This window comes from Rutilus rutilus (genome assembly GCF_951802725.1).
Source record: "Rutilus rutilus genome assembly, chromosome: 8".
NCBI classification, from domain to species: domain Eukaryota; kingdom Metazoa; phylum Chordata; class Actinopteri; order Cypriniformes; family Leuciscidae; genus Rutilus; species Rutilus rutilus.
Genome location: NC_140222.1, coordinates 25,702,309 through 25,715,097, shown reverse-complemented (window position 1 = coordinate 25,715,097; position 12,789 = coordinate 25,702,309). Strand labels below are relative to the sequence as shown.

The window sequence follows — 12,789 nt, the reverse complement described above, 5'->3', positions numbered from 1 at the left end:
ATGCATGAGATGGAATAATAAAATACTGAGTGGATATAAAGTTTCTCAAACGTATAATTTATTAAAACACTTTCCTTTGAAATTCACACACTTTCACAATGATCTCTCAAGGAAACTCCCATTATTCGTGAGTGGCAGAACATTATGCTCCAACAAGAATCGTCACACCAGAGAAGATGAGAGGACGTATCAGTACAGATTCCCCACAGTTTGAATCACATATACTTCCATTGTCCTTTAAAAACAATGACTGGAAAGAAAAGCAGCAGTGAAAAAACGTGAATCAAGAACATGTCCTAGACAAGAAATTATATTTTGCTTCAAGAAAAGTCCATTTTTAGGAAGAGCAATATTTTAAAATGACAATAATAATTCTAGAAATGTAATTTCTTTTGATTTCGAGGTGACATTTTCATGAGATTATTATTTTTTAGAGATGTTACCCACTAACAAATAATCACTACTGTTCATCGCTGATATTAAAAACCCCTGTGCAACACCATTGGAGGCTTTACAGTATATAGAGTTCATTTACAAAAAAAGATCATGGGTGAGTTTTCATATTGCTACATTAAGTTTATATTCTCTAACATTCAACAATACGTTCTGGTAGATGTAACATCTTTAGTCAGTAAGGCAACAAGAGGAGAGAATCACAAGAAAAACAACAAAACACCAGTTAGCTATGAGCTTCATGACATTGTTGAAATGTTCTTTATGTGCAACAGTCATGATAGCGACCAATGGCTCAAATAGCTCAGTGCCCCAGTAACGAAAAAACCTTTAGTGTCGGGATACAGAGTCATATGTCTAGATGTGCTTGGAAAAAAAATGTGCTTTCTATTTTAGATCCAGGACCATGGTGGCGGGGTTTTCCAGGTACGATCTCCACATGTTGGAGAAACGACACATGGTGGCTCCGTCGATGATTCGGTGGTCGGCGGACCAGCTCACGTTCATGATGTGTGCTTTCACTACCTCGTCCTTGTGGTTGAACCGGGGCAGCACCTGAGGAGAACGAAAAAAATAACACGTCACTTTAAAGGTGAACTATGCAGGTTTTTTACCTTAACTGAACAGCTTCGGAGTCATTGTAATGGTTATATTACTTTTTTCAGGTTGAATGGTGGTCGCCTCTCACCCCCCTATCGCCTGTGAGCGGAAAAACCACCCTTGCTACTTTGAGCCGCCGGGCCGCCGGCCGCAGCGTCAGGAAGTATCGCGTGATATCAGGTCTCGCGATGTAACGAATTGCTTTACGGCAAAAAAATCGGCTAAAATTCTGTCATTATTGCGCTCCCTCACGCTGTTCGAACCCGAATGAAGACGACGTTTTAAAGAATGTCCCATCTGCTTTGATGTCGTTGATCTACATTTTTCCAGTCTTCAACTGTCCAATTTTGGTGAGCTCGTGCAAATTGTAGCCTCTTTTTCCTATTTGTAGTGGAGATGAGTGGTACCCGGTGGGGTCTTCTGCTGTTGTAGCCCATCCGCCTCAAGGTTGTGCGTGTTGTGGCTTCACAAATGCTTTGCTGCATACCTCGGTTGTAACGAGTGGTTATTTCAGTCAAAGTTGCTCTTCTATCAGCTTGAATCAGTCGGCCCATTCTCCTCTGATCTCTAGCATCAACAAGGCATTTTCGCCCACAGGACTGCCGCATACTGGATGTTTTTCTCTTTTCACACCATTCTTTGTAAACCCTAGAAATGGTTGTGCGTGAAAATCCCAGTAACTGAGCAGATTGTGAAATACTCAGACCGGCCCGTCTGGCACCAACAACCATGCCACGCTCCAAATTGCTTAAATCACCTTTCTTTCCCATTCTGACATTCAGTTTGGAGTTCAGGAGATTGTCTTGACCAGGACCACACCCCTAAATGCATTGAAGCAACTGCCATGTGATTGGTTGATTAGATAATTGCATTAATGAGAAATTTAACAGGTGTTCCTAATAATCCTTTAGGTAAGTGTGTGTATATATATATATATATATATATATACACACACATACAAATGGACCTGTTCACAATTTAATATTAGCATGTTGCTAAGCTAACTGAGCAATACTGTAGTAAGCCTTAAAATTCAAAACGCACATACATATTTTTGTAAAATCAACTAGATTGACCGAGTGAATAAATTCATCATATTGGCCACTGACTTTGTCACAGTGGTTTAAGGGATTGGCTAAGCATACATGTGATTCTGCCAAAGATTATGTATATCTTAGATGGCAACATCTACTTATGATGCCCTACCTAAGGAACTCGCTTGTTTTGGAACAGAGCCATAGACTACGGAAATTAGTTTGTGCCATTGAAGAATAATTTTTTTTAAAGGTAGACGCCAGAATAAAATCTCGCAATTGCAAGTTTATATCTCACAATTCTGAGAGAAAAAGTCAGAATTGTGAGATGTAAACACTCAATTGCGAGAAAAAAAGTCTGAATTGTGCGATAAAACGTCACAATAATCTTTTATTTTTGTTATTTTGTGGTGGAAACAAGCTTCCATAGTAGACAGTGTATAAAAACAAGTACATTTTTAAAAAAGTTGTTACAAAACATTTTTGAACGAATCCAACGGCAAATCCCAATTTTTCAAATGTCAACAAAGTACAAAAATACGTTATAATCCTAGTATGAAAAGTGCATACCTAAGGACGTAGCAAACTAGTACGCCAGTACTGAAACATACTACGCTATTGATGGATACTTTGCAAAGTTTTCCAACATATTATGCTTTGATATGTACTAATCCTAATCTCGCAAACTACATAGGCCGAATTGTATGTAAATTGGAGTTTTAACGTGAAACTTTACACACCTGGATCTTCCCAAGAGCACCGATAGCAACCTCTGGCGGTAATATGACCGGCTTTGCGTAGGTTCCTCCAATCTGTCCGGAAGCAATCAACATCAAAGTTAATGTAACGTCATTTCCATGCGTAGCTATGGAATTAGCACTATATTACAGAAGCGAGCGAACGTCTTCCTGCAACCCTCAACTTACCGATCCAATGTTTGAGAGAGTGAACGTTCCCCCTGTGAGGTCGACAGTCCCTAACTGTCCCGACGATCCCAACGTCTGCAGGCGGTTGAGCTCCACTGCGAGTTCGAAGACGCTGAGCATCTGTACGTTCTTTACGTTGGGAACCAGAAGACCTTGATTGGTGTCCATCGCCAGTCCGATATTATGAGCAGCCTGGAGGAGAAAGACCAGTGGTCAATGATCTACCTCGATTTAACCCAAAATAGTTATTTAGATGGAAACATTACCTTATAGGTGATATTTGTGCAGTTTTCATCCAAAGACGAGTTAAGAATGGGAAAATGGAGAAGACTGAGAGACGCTGCCTGTTTAGGAAGAAAATACCGATATCAAAACCTGGTTTGAATGAGTTTCTCCACCCCCCAAATCGCTTTCATACCTTGATGAAGAACGGCATGTAGCTGAGCTTCACTCCTCGTGACTCAGCCAGGCCCTTCAGCTCGGAGCGCAACCGGACCAACTGGCTCAGATCCACTTCGTCTTTGTAACCGAAGTGAGGGATCTTCAGGGCTGCTGACATTGTCCGAACCATCGCCTTCTGAAAGCCTTTGAAAAATAAATAAAAAATCGTTAAATGTTTAAGCGAATAAAACAATCCACCAATCAAAACAGGCAAGCAAACAAACCTTTAATGGGTTCAGTGCGGTCTTTGCCTGTAAATACAGGTTTAGGGATCACAGGAGTAGGTACACTAGGTGGAGTCGTCTTCTCTCTGGGTTTCGCCGCTGGAGTTGAAGGTGCTACAGGTGCAGGAGGGGGAGGACAAATCTCCTGGAAGGGCGATGGGGGTAAGATGGCCCCTGTCTGTCTGGCTATGAAGTTCAGGATGTCTTCTTTGAGAATGCGCCCGTCTTTTCCACTGCCGACGACTTCGCTTAGTTTGATCTGTGAGGATTTTGAGACAGAAATCCTTAATTTTGTTACAGAGAAACGGCTCAAAAATCCTTAGTAGTTCCTGTTTGATACTTCACCCTGCCCCCCCATTTGTGGCCATAGTAACAACACTAATTTCTCCAACTATGTGACACTGACAGGCTAGCTACTTTTCTAGTTACATCTCATGACCTTGATTTATTGGGTTACCGCACTGCCTAGCAACTTCCCATCCCGTGGAAGAGTTTATGACCCCTGATGACAATGGCTAAAGTCAACCCCCCACCGATGCTGACGCCATGCTCGGTTTGATTTCTGCATGTACCGCTGTGACTTACTGATAACATCCTAATTGCAAATATAGTTTAAATTACCCCATAACTCTCCAGGTAAAATTGATTATTCAGTAACAAATAATCTATGGGGGGGACTTATTTTTATACCTCAGGATTTGATTTATTTACTTAAATACATGAATATATTCTTACTCTCCTAATCAGAAAATGTCCTAATCGGGGTCAAAATGTTTTATACATACATACATGCATACATATATTTATTTATATGTGTGTGTATATATGTACACACACACACACATACACACATATATATATATATATATATATATATATACACACACACACACACACACACACACACATATATATATATGTGTATGTGTGTGTGCGCATGTGCATGTGTGTTTCACTCAGAAACACATATGAAAAAAAGCTGTGGTTTTGGGGCAATATAAACAAATATATATTTTTGTATATAATTCTATGTGATGTATTCAGTGTATATGTGATGTATTCAGTGTATTGTTAACTAAAACTAAAATTATAAAAAAATATTTGTATTAATTGAAACAAAGCTGAAGTAAAATAAAATATAAATATTAGTTTTAAAGTTAACAAACTAACCTGCAAGATAAACAAATACATATTTTTTATATATAACATTTTTCATATTTTACTTTCATAATGTGATGTATTTCTGAGTTAAACTGAATATTCAAAAGGAAAAATTCTATAAATTATTTTTATATTTGTTCACCAATATTTCTTTTGAATATTCTGCATATATATGTATATGAGTGTGTGTGTGTGTGTGTGTGTGTGGCTTTGATGCAAGAAAAATCCAAACCGTACAGTATTCTCCATTGCTAAACGTCTGACGGCAGGGGTGGCCTGAGTCTTGAGACCTTTGATCTCCTGGTGCGTGTGTTCCTCATGGGACACGGCTGGCGTCTCCACCACATCCTCCTGAGGACCTTCCTCTGCAAATGCCAATGAAAAACTAAATAACTCAATACTAAAGCTCATGCACTTAAAAAATACCGTCAATACTTACCCTGACCAGCGTCCGTTTCAATGTCAACGAGAGGTGTGCCCACAAGGGCAATGGAATCGACATCATAGTAGAGTTTTCGAATGATTCCATCATAACGGCTGGTGATGGTGACGGATGCTTTGTCACTCTGGACTTCACAGATGCTGTCGAACTGAGAGACTTTGTCGCCCTCTTTAACATACCTGATGATGATAGACAGATAATAGCGACCTCTACTGGCAGATACTTGTATGCGTCAAAAAAAACAACAACAACAAGGACTTACCATTCTTTAACTGTGACCTCCATAATTCCCTCCCCGATATCTGAGAGCTTGAACGGCATAACTGGCCTCGCTGCAACTGCAATAAGCAGCATAAAGGGATTATGAATACATTTTGCTAATTGGGAACCCACATACGTTCATAACGAACGTTAAAACTCACCATAGCTAGTCCGAAAGAACCGTTGCTGTTGTCCAGCAATGAGGGAATATGAGTGGGGTCGGTATACAAGGCAAGTCGCCTGGACCTTCGAGCAGCAGCGCTTGTGCAGGCGTAAAGAGACCTGAAATACACGACAGAACAAAAACAGTCAGTTTTTCAATGTTTGTGACATTAAATCTCAATGGCGCTGCATGATATAAATTATGCCATGCTAAAAATCAAAACCAGAAAGCCCAAATGTTTAAACCCACTGCTTCAAATTATTATTATATTAATAATTTTGTTTGGGCATGTGAAACATACATGCGATTATCCCACGAAAAAAGCTGATTCAAAATGGTCTCTTCTGCTCACCAAGGCTGCGTTTATTTGATCAAAAATACAGTAAAAACAGCAAAATTGAGAAATATTATTACAATTTCAAATAACTGTTTTGTATTGGAATATATTTTAAAGTGTCATTTATTCATGCTACGGCAAAGCTGATTTTTTTTTTTTTTTTTTTTTTATTGTAATATTGGTGCTTTTACTGTATTTATGATCAAATAAATGCAGCCTTGGTGTGCAAAACTTCTTTCAAAAACATTAAAAAAAAATCGATTTTATTCCAAACCTTTGACCTGTAGTGTCTGGGTGTATAATTATTAATTTATTTAATTATTTAATACATATCTATAAAGAGACATATTATAAAGAGGCGATAAATATATTACTAAGAGACCTCTTTCAAAAAACCTTCAAAGCAATCTGAGTTATTCCACACTTTTGACAGGTAATGCGTGTATATACACACTATACACATATACTTTAATACATATTAATACTATTAATATTAATATAGAGTTAATGTTTCATGTTTACATTTAATGAAATGTAAACATTTACACATTGAACACAGTTCTTCTGCTTCAGCTGTTGATAGCTGCAGGCTGCTAGTTCCTTTGACTCTTCAGTTTTGTCCTCGCTTACAGACGCTGATTTGCGCCTAAACGGCATCTAAAAATCAAGTGTTGACTTTAAAAGTCATTGCAACTGTAAGATGCGTGTAAGATGTAAGATAAAAACATACCAGGCGTCTCATAAAAGCGAATGGAGCTCGCACAGTGATGACGGCCGCCATGTTTCCTAAACGATTTTGCCTAATCGGAAATGACGTCACACTCACGCCCCGCTCCACTGCCCAATCAGAGAGCGTTTAGGCCAAGGGCAAATATTTCAGAGAATATTTTTTGATAAAAAGACAAACTTTGAATAGAACAGTTAAATAAAATAATAGAAATAATGAATCGTTAAAAAAATAAATATATTATACATGTATAAGAAAGAAAGAAAGAAAGAAAGAAAGAAAGAAAGAAAGAAAGAAAGAAAGAAAGAAAGAAAGATGTTCTTTCGGTGCCATGTACTAAAAGTTTATTTTATTTCAGATTATCCACAATACTAAGATGTTTTAACTCTGCATATGAAAAATATCGTGTCAGAAATAAATGTAAATTACTGCATGAATTGGTTAAATCAGCGGTTTTCAAAACCATTTATATATATATTAAAGTCTTTGGCACTAGCAATTTGTCATTAAAATGTATAAATGTCATTAAAGACTTTATATATATATAAAGTATTTGTATCTGCACATCCATCAGATATTGGTTCATTAAGAATCGGACATGTTCCAAAAGAGACGGTTCTCAGTTTAATGAGTCAATTAGTTCACTCGAAACCGCTCAGTCATATTAGAATGAACCAAACGGTGTAGTGAACCGATTCACACAATTCAATAAAAAGATCCGATTTAATAGAACGATTCATCCACGAATCGGACATCGCTCATCTGCGCATGTCCAAAGCTCGTCCACCATAGCAGAGTGACTGGCAAGACTAGTTGCCAGAGAGTGTGATCGTGTCCGGGAAATTCGCTGAAATCAAATTTGTGGGGAAGACGACTCATTCTTTATTTATTTGAATCATCCCAACTGCGCATCAAGTTTAGTTCTTATTTCAGTTCTAAAGGACTGTTCCCTTGTTCCACAGCTTTTGTTGAGAAGTTCGTGTTTATCGCGGCATTGTTTGTGGTCATTTGCCGGTTTATATTAACTTTCATACAGTGTGAAAGTCGCGCGCTCTGTCTCTGTTTTTATTCCCACACGCGCGTCGCTCATCACGCGCACTTTGATACATCGTAACAATTTCTCGCTTTTCGCGAAAATGGCCGCAACTACGTTCGAAATGGACGGAAGTGTAATGGAAGGGGTGAGTATTCATTTTCGAGGCTTTTTGTTTAATGTCTCCTATTAAAGTTTCAATATTTAATATGTTAAAATGGCATCGCTAGAACTAAATGTAGTAGTTGACGTTAATTATTTAAAACATTTTTCTCGGTGTTTCTCTTTAAAGGGGGGACAGATTTTGAGGGTGTCTGCGGCGCTGAGCTGCATCCAAGGGGCGTCAATCAAAATAAATAAAATCCGAGCGGGTAGAAGCACCCCGGGTTTGAGGTACGGAAATTTTTGTTTTAGACACATTATATAATTATTTCTATGTGGCTTTATGTACATTAAAATAGTTGTTTTTTATATGTCTAACATGCTCACTATGCTCCCCCCCTTTCCTTTCAACAGTGAATCATGAAACAAAGCAAAGTTGGTTGTTGAAGTCCAGTTACTTAATTTACACTTAACTATTGAAGTCAACCATATAGAAATGTGACTGTTTATGAAGTAAAGTTGTGTTATACCGTTGTTTATCCCACAAAAATGCTATTAAATACTTTTTACATGAATTTTTAATGGGGCCCTTTGTTAGTTGGCACAGAAGCACATGGCTACTTTCCATGTTATTCTTCATGTTTTTCCTTTAAAAGGTCTGGATTCTTATCAGAGCTCTGTAATAACCCATCTTTTTCTTTGTTGTGTAAATGATTTGGCTGTTTGTTAATATAAATATAAAGACGCAGCTCCTATAAAAACTTATTAAACCTCAAAATGTGAGGTCTAATTTTCTGTCGATAAATGGAGCATTTCTGATTCTTTTGGTCGAAATGAGTGGATTTTGAAATGCACGCACTTAGTTTTCTCTTCAATTGTTTTCCCTAAATCCCCCCCCACCCACTCTCCCCCCTCCCTATTCAACGTCACCAGGCCTCAGCATCTGTCAGGTCTCGAACTGGTGAGAGACATGTGCAACGGCAATCTGGAGGGAGCCACAGTGGGATCCTCTGAAATAACGCTCACTCCTGGGAAAATTAAGGGTGGGAATCACATCGCCGACACTCAGACGGCCGGGTAAGGAACGTTTTTAGTCTTTAACGGTACATTCATGATATTTTAAAAAGGCCTTATGTCCCCTAAACCTTGAAATTTGCGACACCATGATGATGAATTTTTGGCCCTAACATTAAGGATGATAACGAGAAATATAGTTTTATAAATTTATTCTAAATGTAAAAGAACAGCAAGAGTCTATTTCAAAACTATAACTATAATGACACAGAGGAACTATATCATTGGAATCACTTTCACAACGTTTTTTTTCCAGCTGATACGACAAAACCATTGACAGCCAATTAGAATCCAGCTTAACAGAGCTCAAGCTTTTAAAGCAACAGACAACATAAACTTAGCACGTGCTTATAATAAACAGAACGATATCATGCATTCGTGTGGATGTTATTATAGTTATCATTCTTGGTGTGAATGGGTTTTAAGTCTACTTTTGTTGTCTGTCGTGACTCGTGTAGAAGCGTGGGACTGCTGATGCAGGTATCGCTGCCGTGCGCCCTGTTTGCTCATGGTCCGTCCGAGCTGTGCCTGAAGGGAGGAACCAATGCTGAGATGGCACCTCAGATCGACTACACAATGAAGGTACGTGTGGATGTATATTTGCGCAATGGGCAGGACCAGACTGGACGTCCTTCTAATTCTGTTCACTTCGTGGCAATGATGTTCTAATCTCTCCTAGGTCTTCAAACCAATCATGGAGAGATTCGGAGTTCAGTTTGACTGCGATTTAAGAATGAGGTATTTAAGCGTGACTTTGGTTTAGTTTGATCTGATTAGTAATCGTGCTAAGCTGAAATATATTCAAACTATTTTTCGTTGAAAACAGAGGTTACTATCCTAAGGGAGGTGGTGAGGTGGTGATCAAGGTGAACCCTGTGAAGGAACTGAGTCCCATCAACTTGACCGAGAGAGGAAACATCACCAAGATCTATGGAAGGGCCTTTGTTGCTGGAGTACTTCCCTTCAAGGTATAAGACTGTTAACTGTTTTTTCTTTTCTTTTTTCAGTTAGCTTAACTACTCAATTCGTTATTTTATTTTCTTACGCTAATTGACAACAGTTTTAAAAAGATGGCTTCACTACATAACACTGAAACAACAATATATTGGTTTTACTACTATTTTTTTTTTAACTAGCGTTGAGCTCAAAACCACAACATGATTATTTTATCTCTTTATTTTTTACCTTGCTGCAAATTATATATTTTTTGGACCTTTTGTGTAAAAAGCTCCTTAACCACAACATGATTTGCTTTGTGTTTGTTTTAGTTTTTTTGCAACTTATACTATTTTTAACAAAGAAACTAGCATTGGAAAAAATCACAACACAGGTTTTTCGTTTTTTTTGAAACTTTGCTACACTATTTACCTTTCTTTTTTTTGTAATTAGCATTGGAAAAATAATCCTTAACCACAACATGCTTTTCGTTGTTTTTTTAAATTTAGCTACAAGTACTGTACGTTATTTAACAAAGTAACTAGCATTGAAAAAAAACAACATAGTTTATGGTTAGTTTATTTTTATTTTTTTACTTTTTGCTGCATAATGTCCATTTCTTTTTTCGTAACTAGTTTTTTTTTTTTTTTTTAAATGGCTCGTTAACCACAACATGCTTTTCTTTGTTTTTGCTACATATACATTTACCAAAGTAACTAGCATTGGAAAAAAAGAAAACATGGTTCATTAATTTATTGTTTTTCATAACTAGTATGGGAGGGGAGCTTCTTAGCCACAACGTTTTGCTTGTTGTTGTTTTTTACTTCGCTACATAATTTACATTTCTTTTTTCATAACTGGCCTTTAAGAATGCTGGACATGCCTTTTTTGTTTTATTTACTTATTGTGGAAAGAAATTATCTCACTAATCTAGGATTAAGTCCTTGGAAAAAAAGTATATAAACCACAACATGCTTTGTTTAATGACTTTTAATCAGCATTGTTCGGAGAAAGTGACATTGGTGTCTATAAAACAATCCAACTGCTCTTAAGTAACTTAACTATAAACTTCGGCTGATTGTTCTTGATGTTCAGTTGGCGAAGGACATGTCCACGGCAGCGGTTCGTACTATCAGGAAAGAAATTAAGGACCTTTACATCAACATTCAGTCTCTGCAAGAGAAGGACAAGGCCTGTGGAAACGGCAACGGGATCATGTGAGTACATCCGATCTCAAGCCGTCCGCCGAATTTGTTTGAGGGTTTCATTTTGACTAACGTCTGTATATTTTCTGTCTCCTGGCAGAATAATTGCAGAATCATCCACCGGCTGCATATTTGCAGGGTCAGCTCTTGGCAAAAAAGGTAAGGGTTGTCTGGCTGCCCAGTCCTGAAGAATTAGTTCAGTATCGTAGTTTTGGCACTAGAGGGCGATACGTCACAAAGAAAAGCTTGTTCATTTCTGCTTTCAGTTTTAGTTTGAACAAGAAGACAGTGTGTTCCAATATGTTCCCCTACCATTAATTGGATGATTCATTCCTTAACTTGATCATATTAATTGAAAATGTGATTGTTTTGTTCATATTCCCTCTATTTGTCCCCAGGCGTGTATGCTGACAAAGTTGGCATCGAGGCTGCTGAAATGTTGCTAAGGAACATCAGACATAATGGTTGCGTGGATGAGTTCTTGCAAGATCAGGTCAGACGCACAAACACTCGACTGTTTCAGAGCGACATAACAAATACGCGCTCGACTGGAGACTAATTATATGTATCTTTTTACAGCTTATTATTTTCATGGCCTTGGCGAACGGCACATCCAGAATGCGAACGGGCCCGGTCACTCTCCACACGCAAACGGCAATCCACGTCGCTGAGCTGCTCACGAACGTAAGTTCAGACGTGAACACGCCTCATAAGTGGCTTAATCATAAGGAGCTCAGTTATAGGAACTAGCCACCAGACGGTCCCCCAAGAACACCATTTTCCTGGTTGCATTCCTGGTTGTCAGGAGCAACTCTGACGTGACGCAAGCGGTCCGACAGCAATGTCATTCAAGTGCGAGATTCAGCAACTGGAGGATGGAGGACGCCGTTGTCGGTTGAGAAGTGCCTGGACTTCGGCGTCAGTCCATCTATCGCTGTTTTCCACGTTCATGGATGTTTACACGGCTTTTTAAAAATGGCGGGTGCCATGCGTTTGGCCAATCAACATACACTTGCGTCACTGGTAGTTCCTATTGTTCTGGGTTAGACCCTACTCTGAAGTAGGAGCTCATTTATTCCCCCCCAAAAGGCGTTCCTAGAACTAAAATCGTAAAGTTGCTACTTCTGCCAATAGTTTCGGTGTGAAAACCCCTATAGGCACTTTTGTTTTAGGCCGTTTACACCTGGTGTGTTTTGGTCGATCGGGTCTAAATGTTTTGAGCTTGTCCACTTTCGAGGTGGTTTAAAACGCATTCGACCGGATTGCTTTCGTAGTGAAAACGCTCAAGTGGTCGAATGCGCTAAAGACCTCCTACTCTCAGCTTACTGAACTACTGCGTAAACACTATGGAAGCGCGCTATGGTAGCTTTGTCGACTGAAGACCCAAGCTTGGTTTGAAGATGAAAAATGTACCAAGCGCAATCTCTCGCTATTCCTGATTTCTAACAGTCACTCACAGCGTTCGGTGCGCTCTTGTGGCTGTCAGTGCAGAAACCAAAGCTGCTGCTCTCTGTGTGTTTTCCTGTTGTCTCCGGCCGCGTTCATATGTAAATTACACGAGCTTATTTCGTCCATTAGATTGAAAGATCTGAAAAAGCCCATAGACCCTCCCCTCGAAGAAATCAGGACAGAAGTGGTTGAAAGTGGACAAAAGAGACGGATTAAAACAC

At 38.7% G+C, this 12,789-nt stretch overlaps 2 protein-coding genes across 2 annotated transcripts in view; one reads left to right on the top strand and one right to left on the bottom strand.

The window, feature by feature from the left end:
* Window positions 1–36: 36 nt before the first annotated feature.
* On the bottom strand, window positions 37–6,883 carry dbt (dihydrolipoamide branched chain transacylase E2). Its single transcript, XM_084416273.1, has 11 exons — window positions 6,773–6,883; window positions 5,704–5,824; window positions 5,544–5,619; window positions 5,279–5,460; window positions 5,077–5,204; window positions 3,679–3,937; window positions 3,432–3,598; window positions 3,280–3,357; window positions 3,014–3,205; window positions 2,828–2,899; window positions 37–1,008 (listed from the first exon to the last, which is right to left on the bottom strand). The coding sequence occupies exons 1-11, from the start codon at window positions 6,821–6,823 to the stop codon at window positions 841–843; spliced, it is 1,494 nt and encodes a 497-aa protein (XP_084272399.1). The 5' UTR covers window positions 6,824–6,883; the 3' UTR covers window positions 37–840.
* A 624-nt stretch (window positions 6,884–7,507) lies between these two features.
* The window catches only part of rtca (RNA 3'-terminal phosphate cyclase), a 6,323-nt gene continuing 1,041 nt past the window's right edge, over window positions 7,508–12,789 (top strand). The window contains exons 1-10 of the mRNA XM_084416110.1: window positions 7,508–7,950; window positions 8,095–8,195; window positions 8,838–8,981; window positions 9,437–9,560; window positions 9,658–9,716; window positions 9,805–9,946; window positions 11,010–11,131; window positions 11,220–11,278; window positions 11,518–11,612; window positions 11,699–11,803. Coding sequence (XP_084272236.1) covers window positions 7,906–7,950; window positions 8,095–8,195; window positions 8,838–8,981; window positions 9,437–9,560; window positions 9,658–9,716; window positions 9,805–9,946; window positions 11,010–11,131; window positions 11,220–11,278; window positions 11,518–11,612; window positions 11,699–11,803 — 996 coding nt within the window. The 5' untranslated portion in view covers window positions 7,508–7,905. The remainder of the gene's footprint in view (window positions 7,951–8,094; window positions 8,196–8,837; window positions 8,982–9,436; window positions 9,561–9,657; window positions 9,717–9,804; window positions 9,947–11,009; window positions 11,132–11,219; window positions 11,279–11,517; window positions 11,613–11,698; window positions 11,804–12,789) is intronic.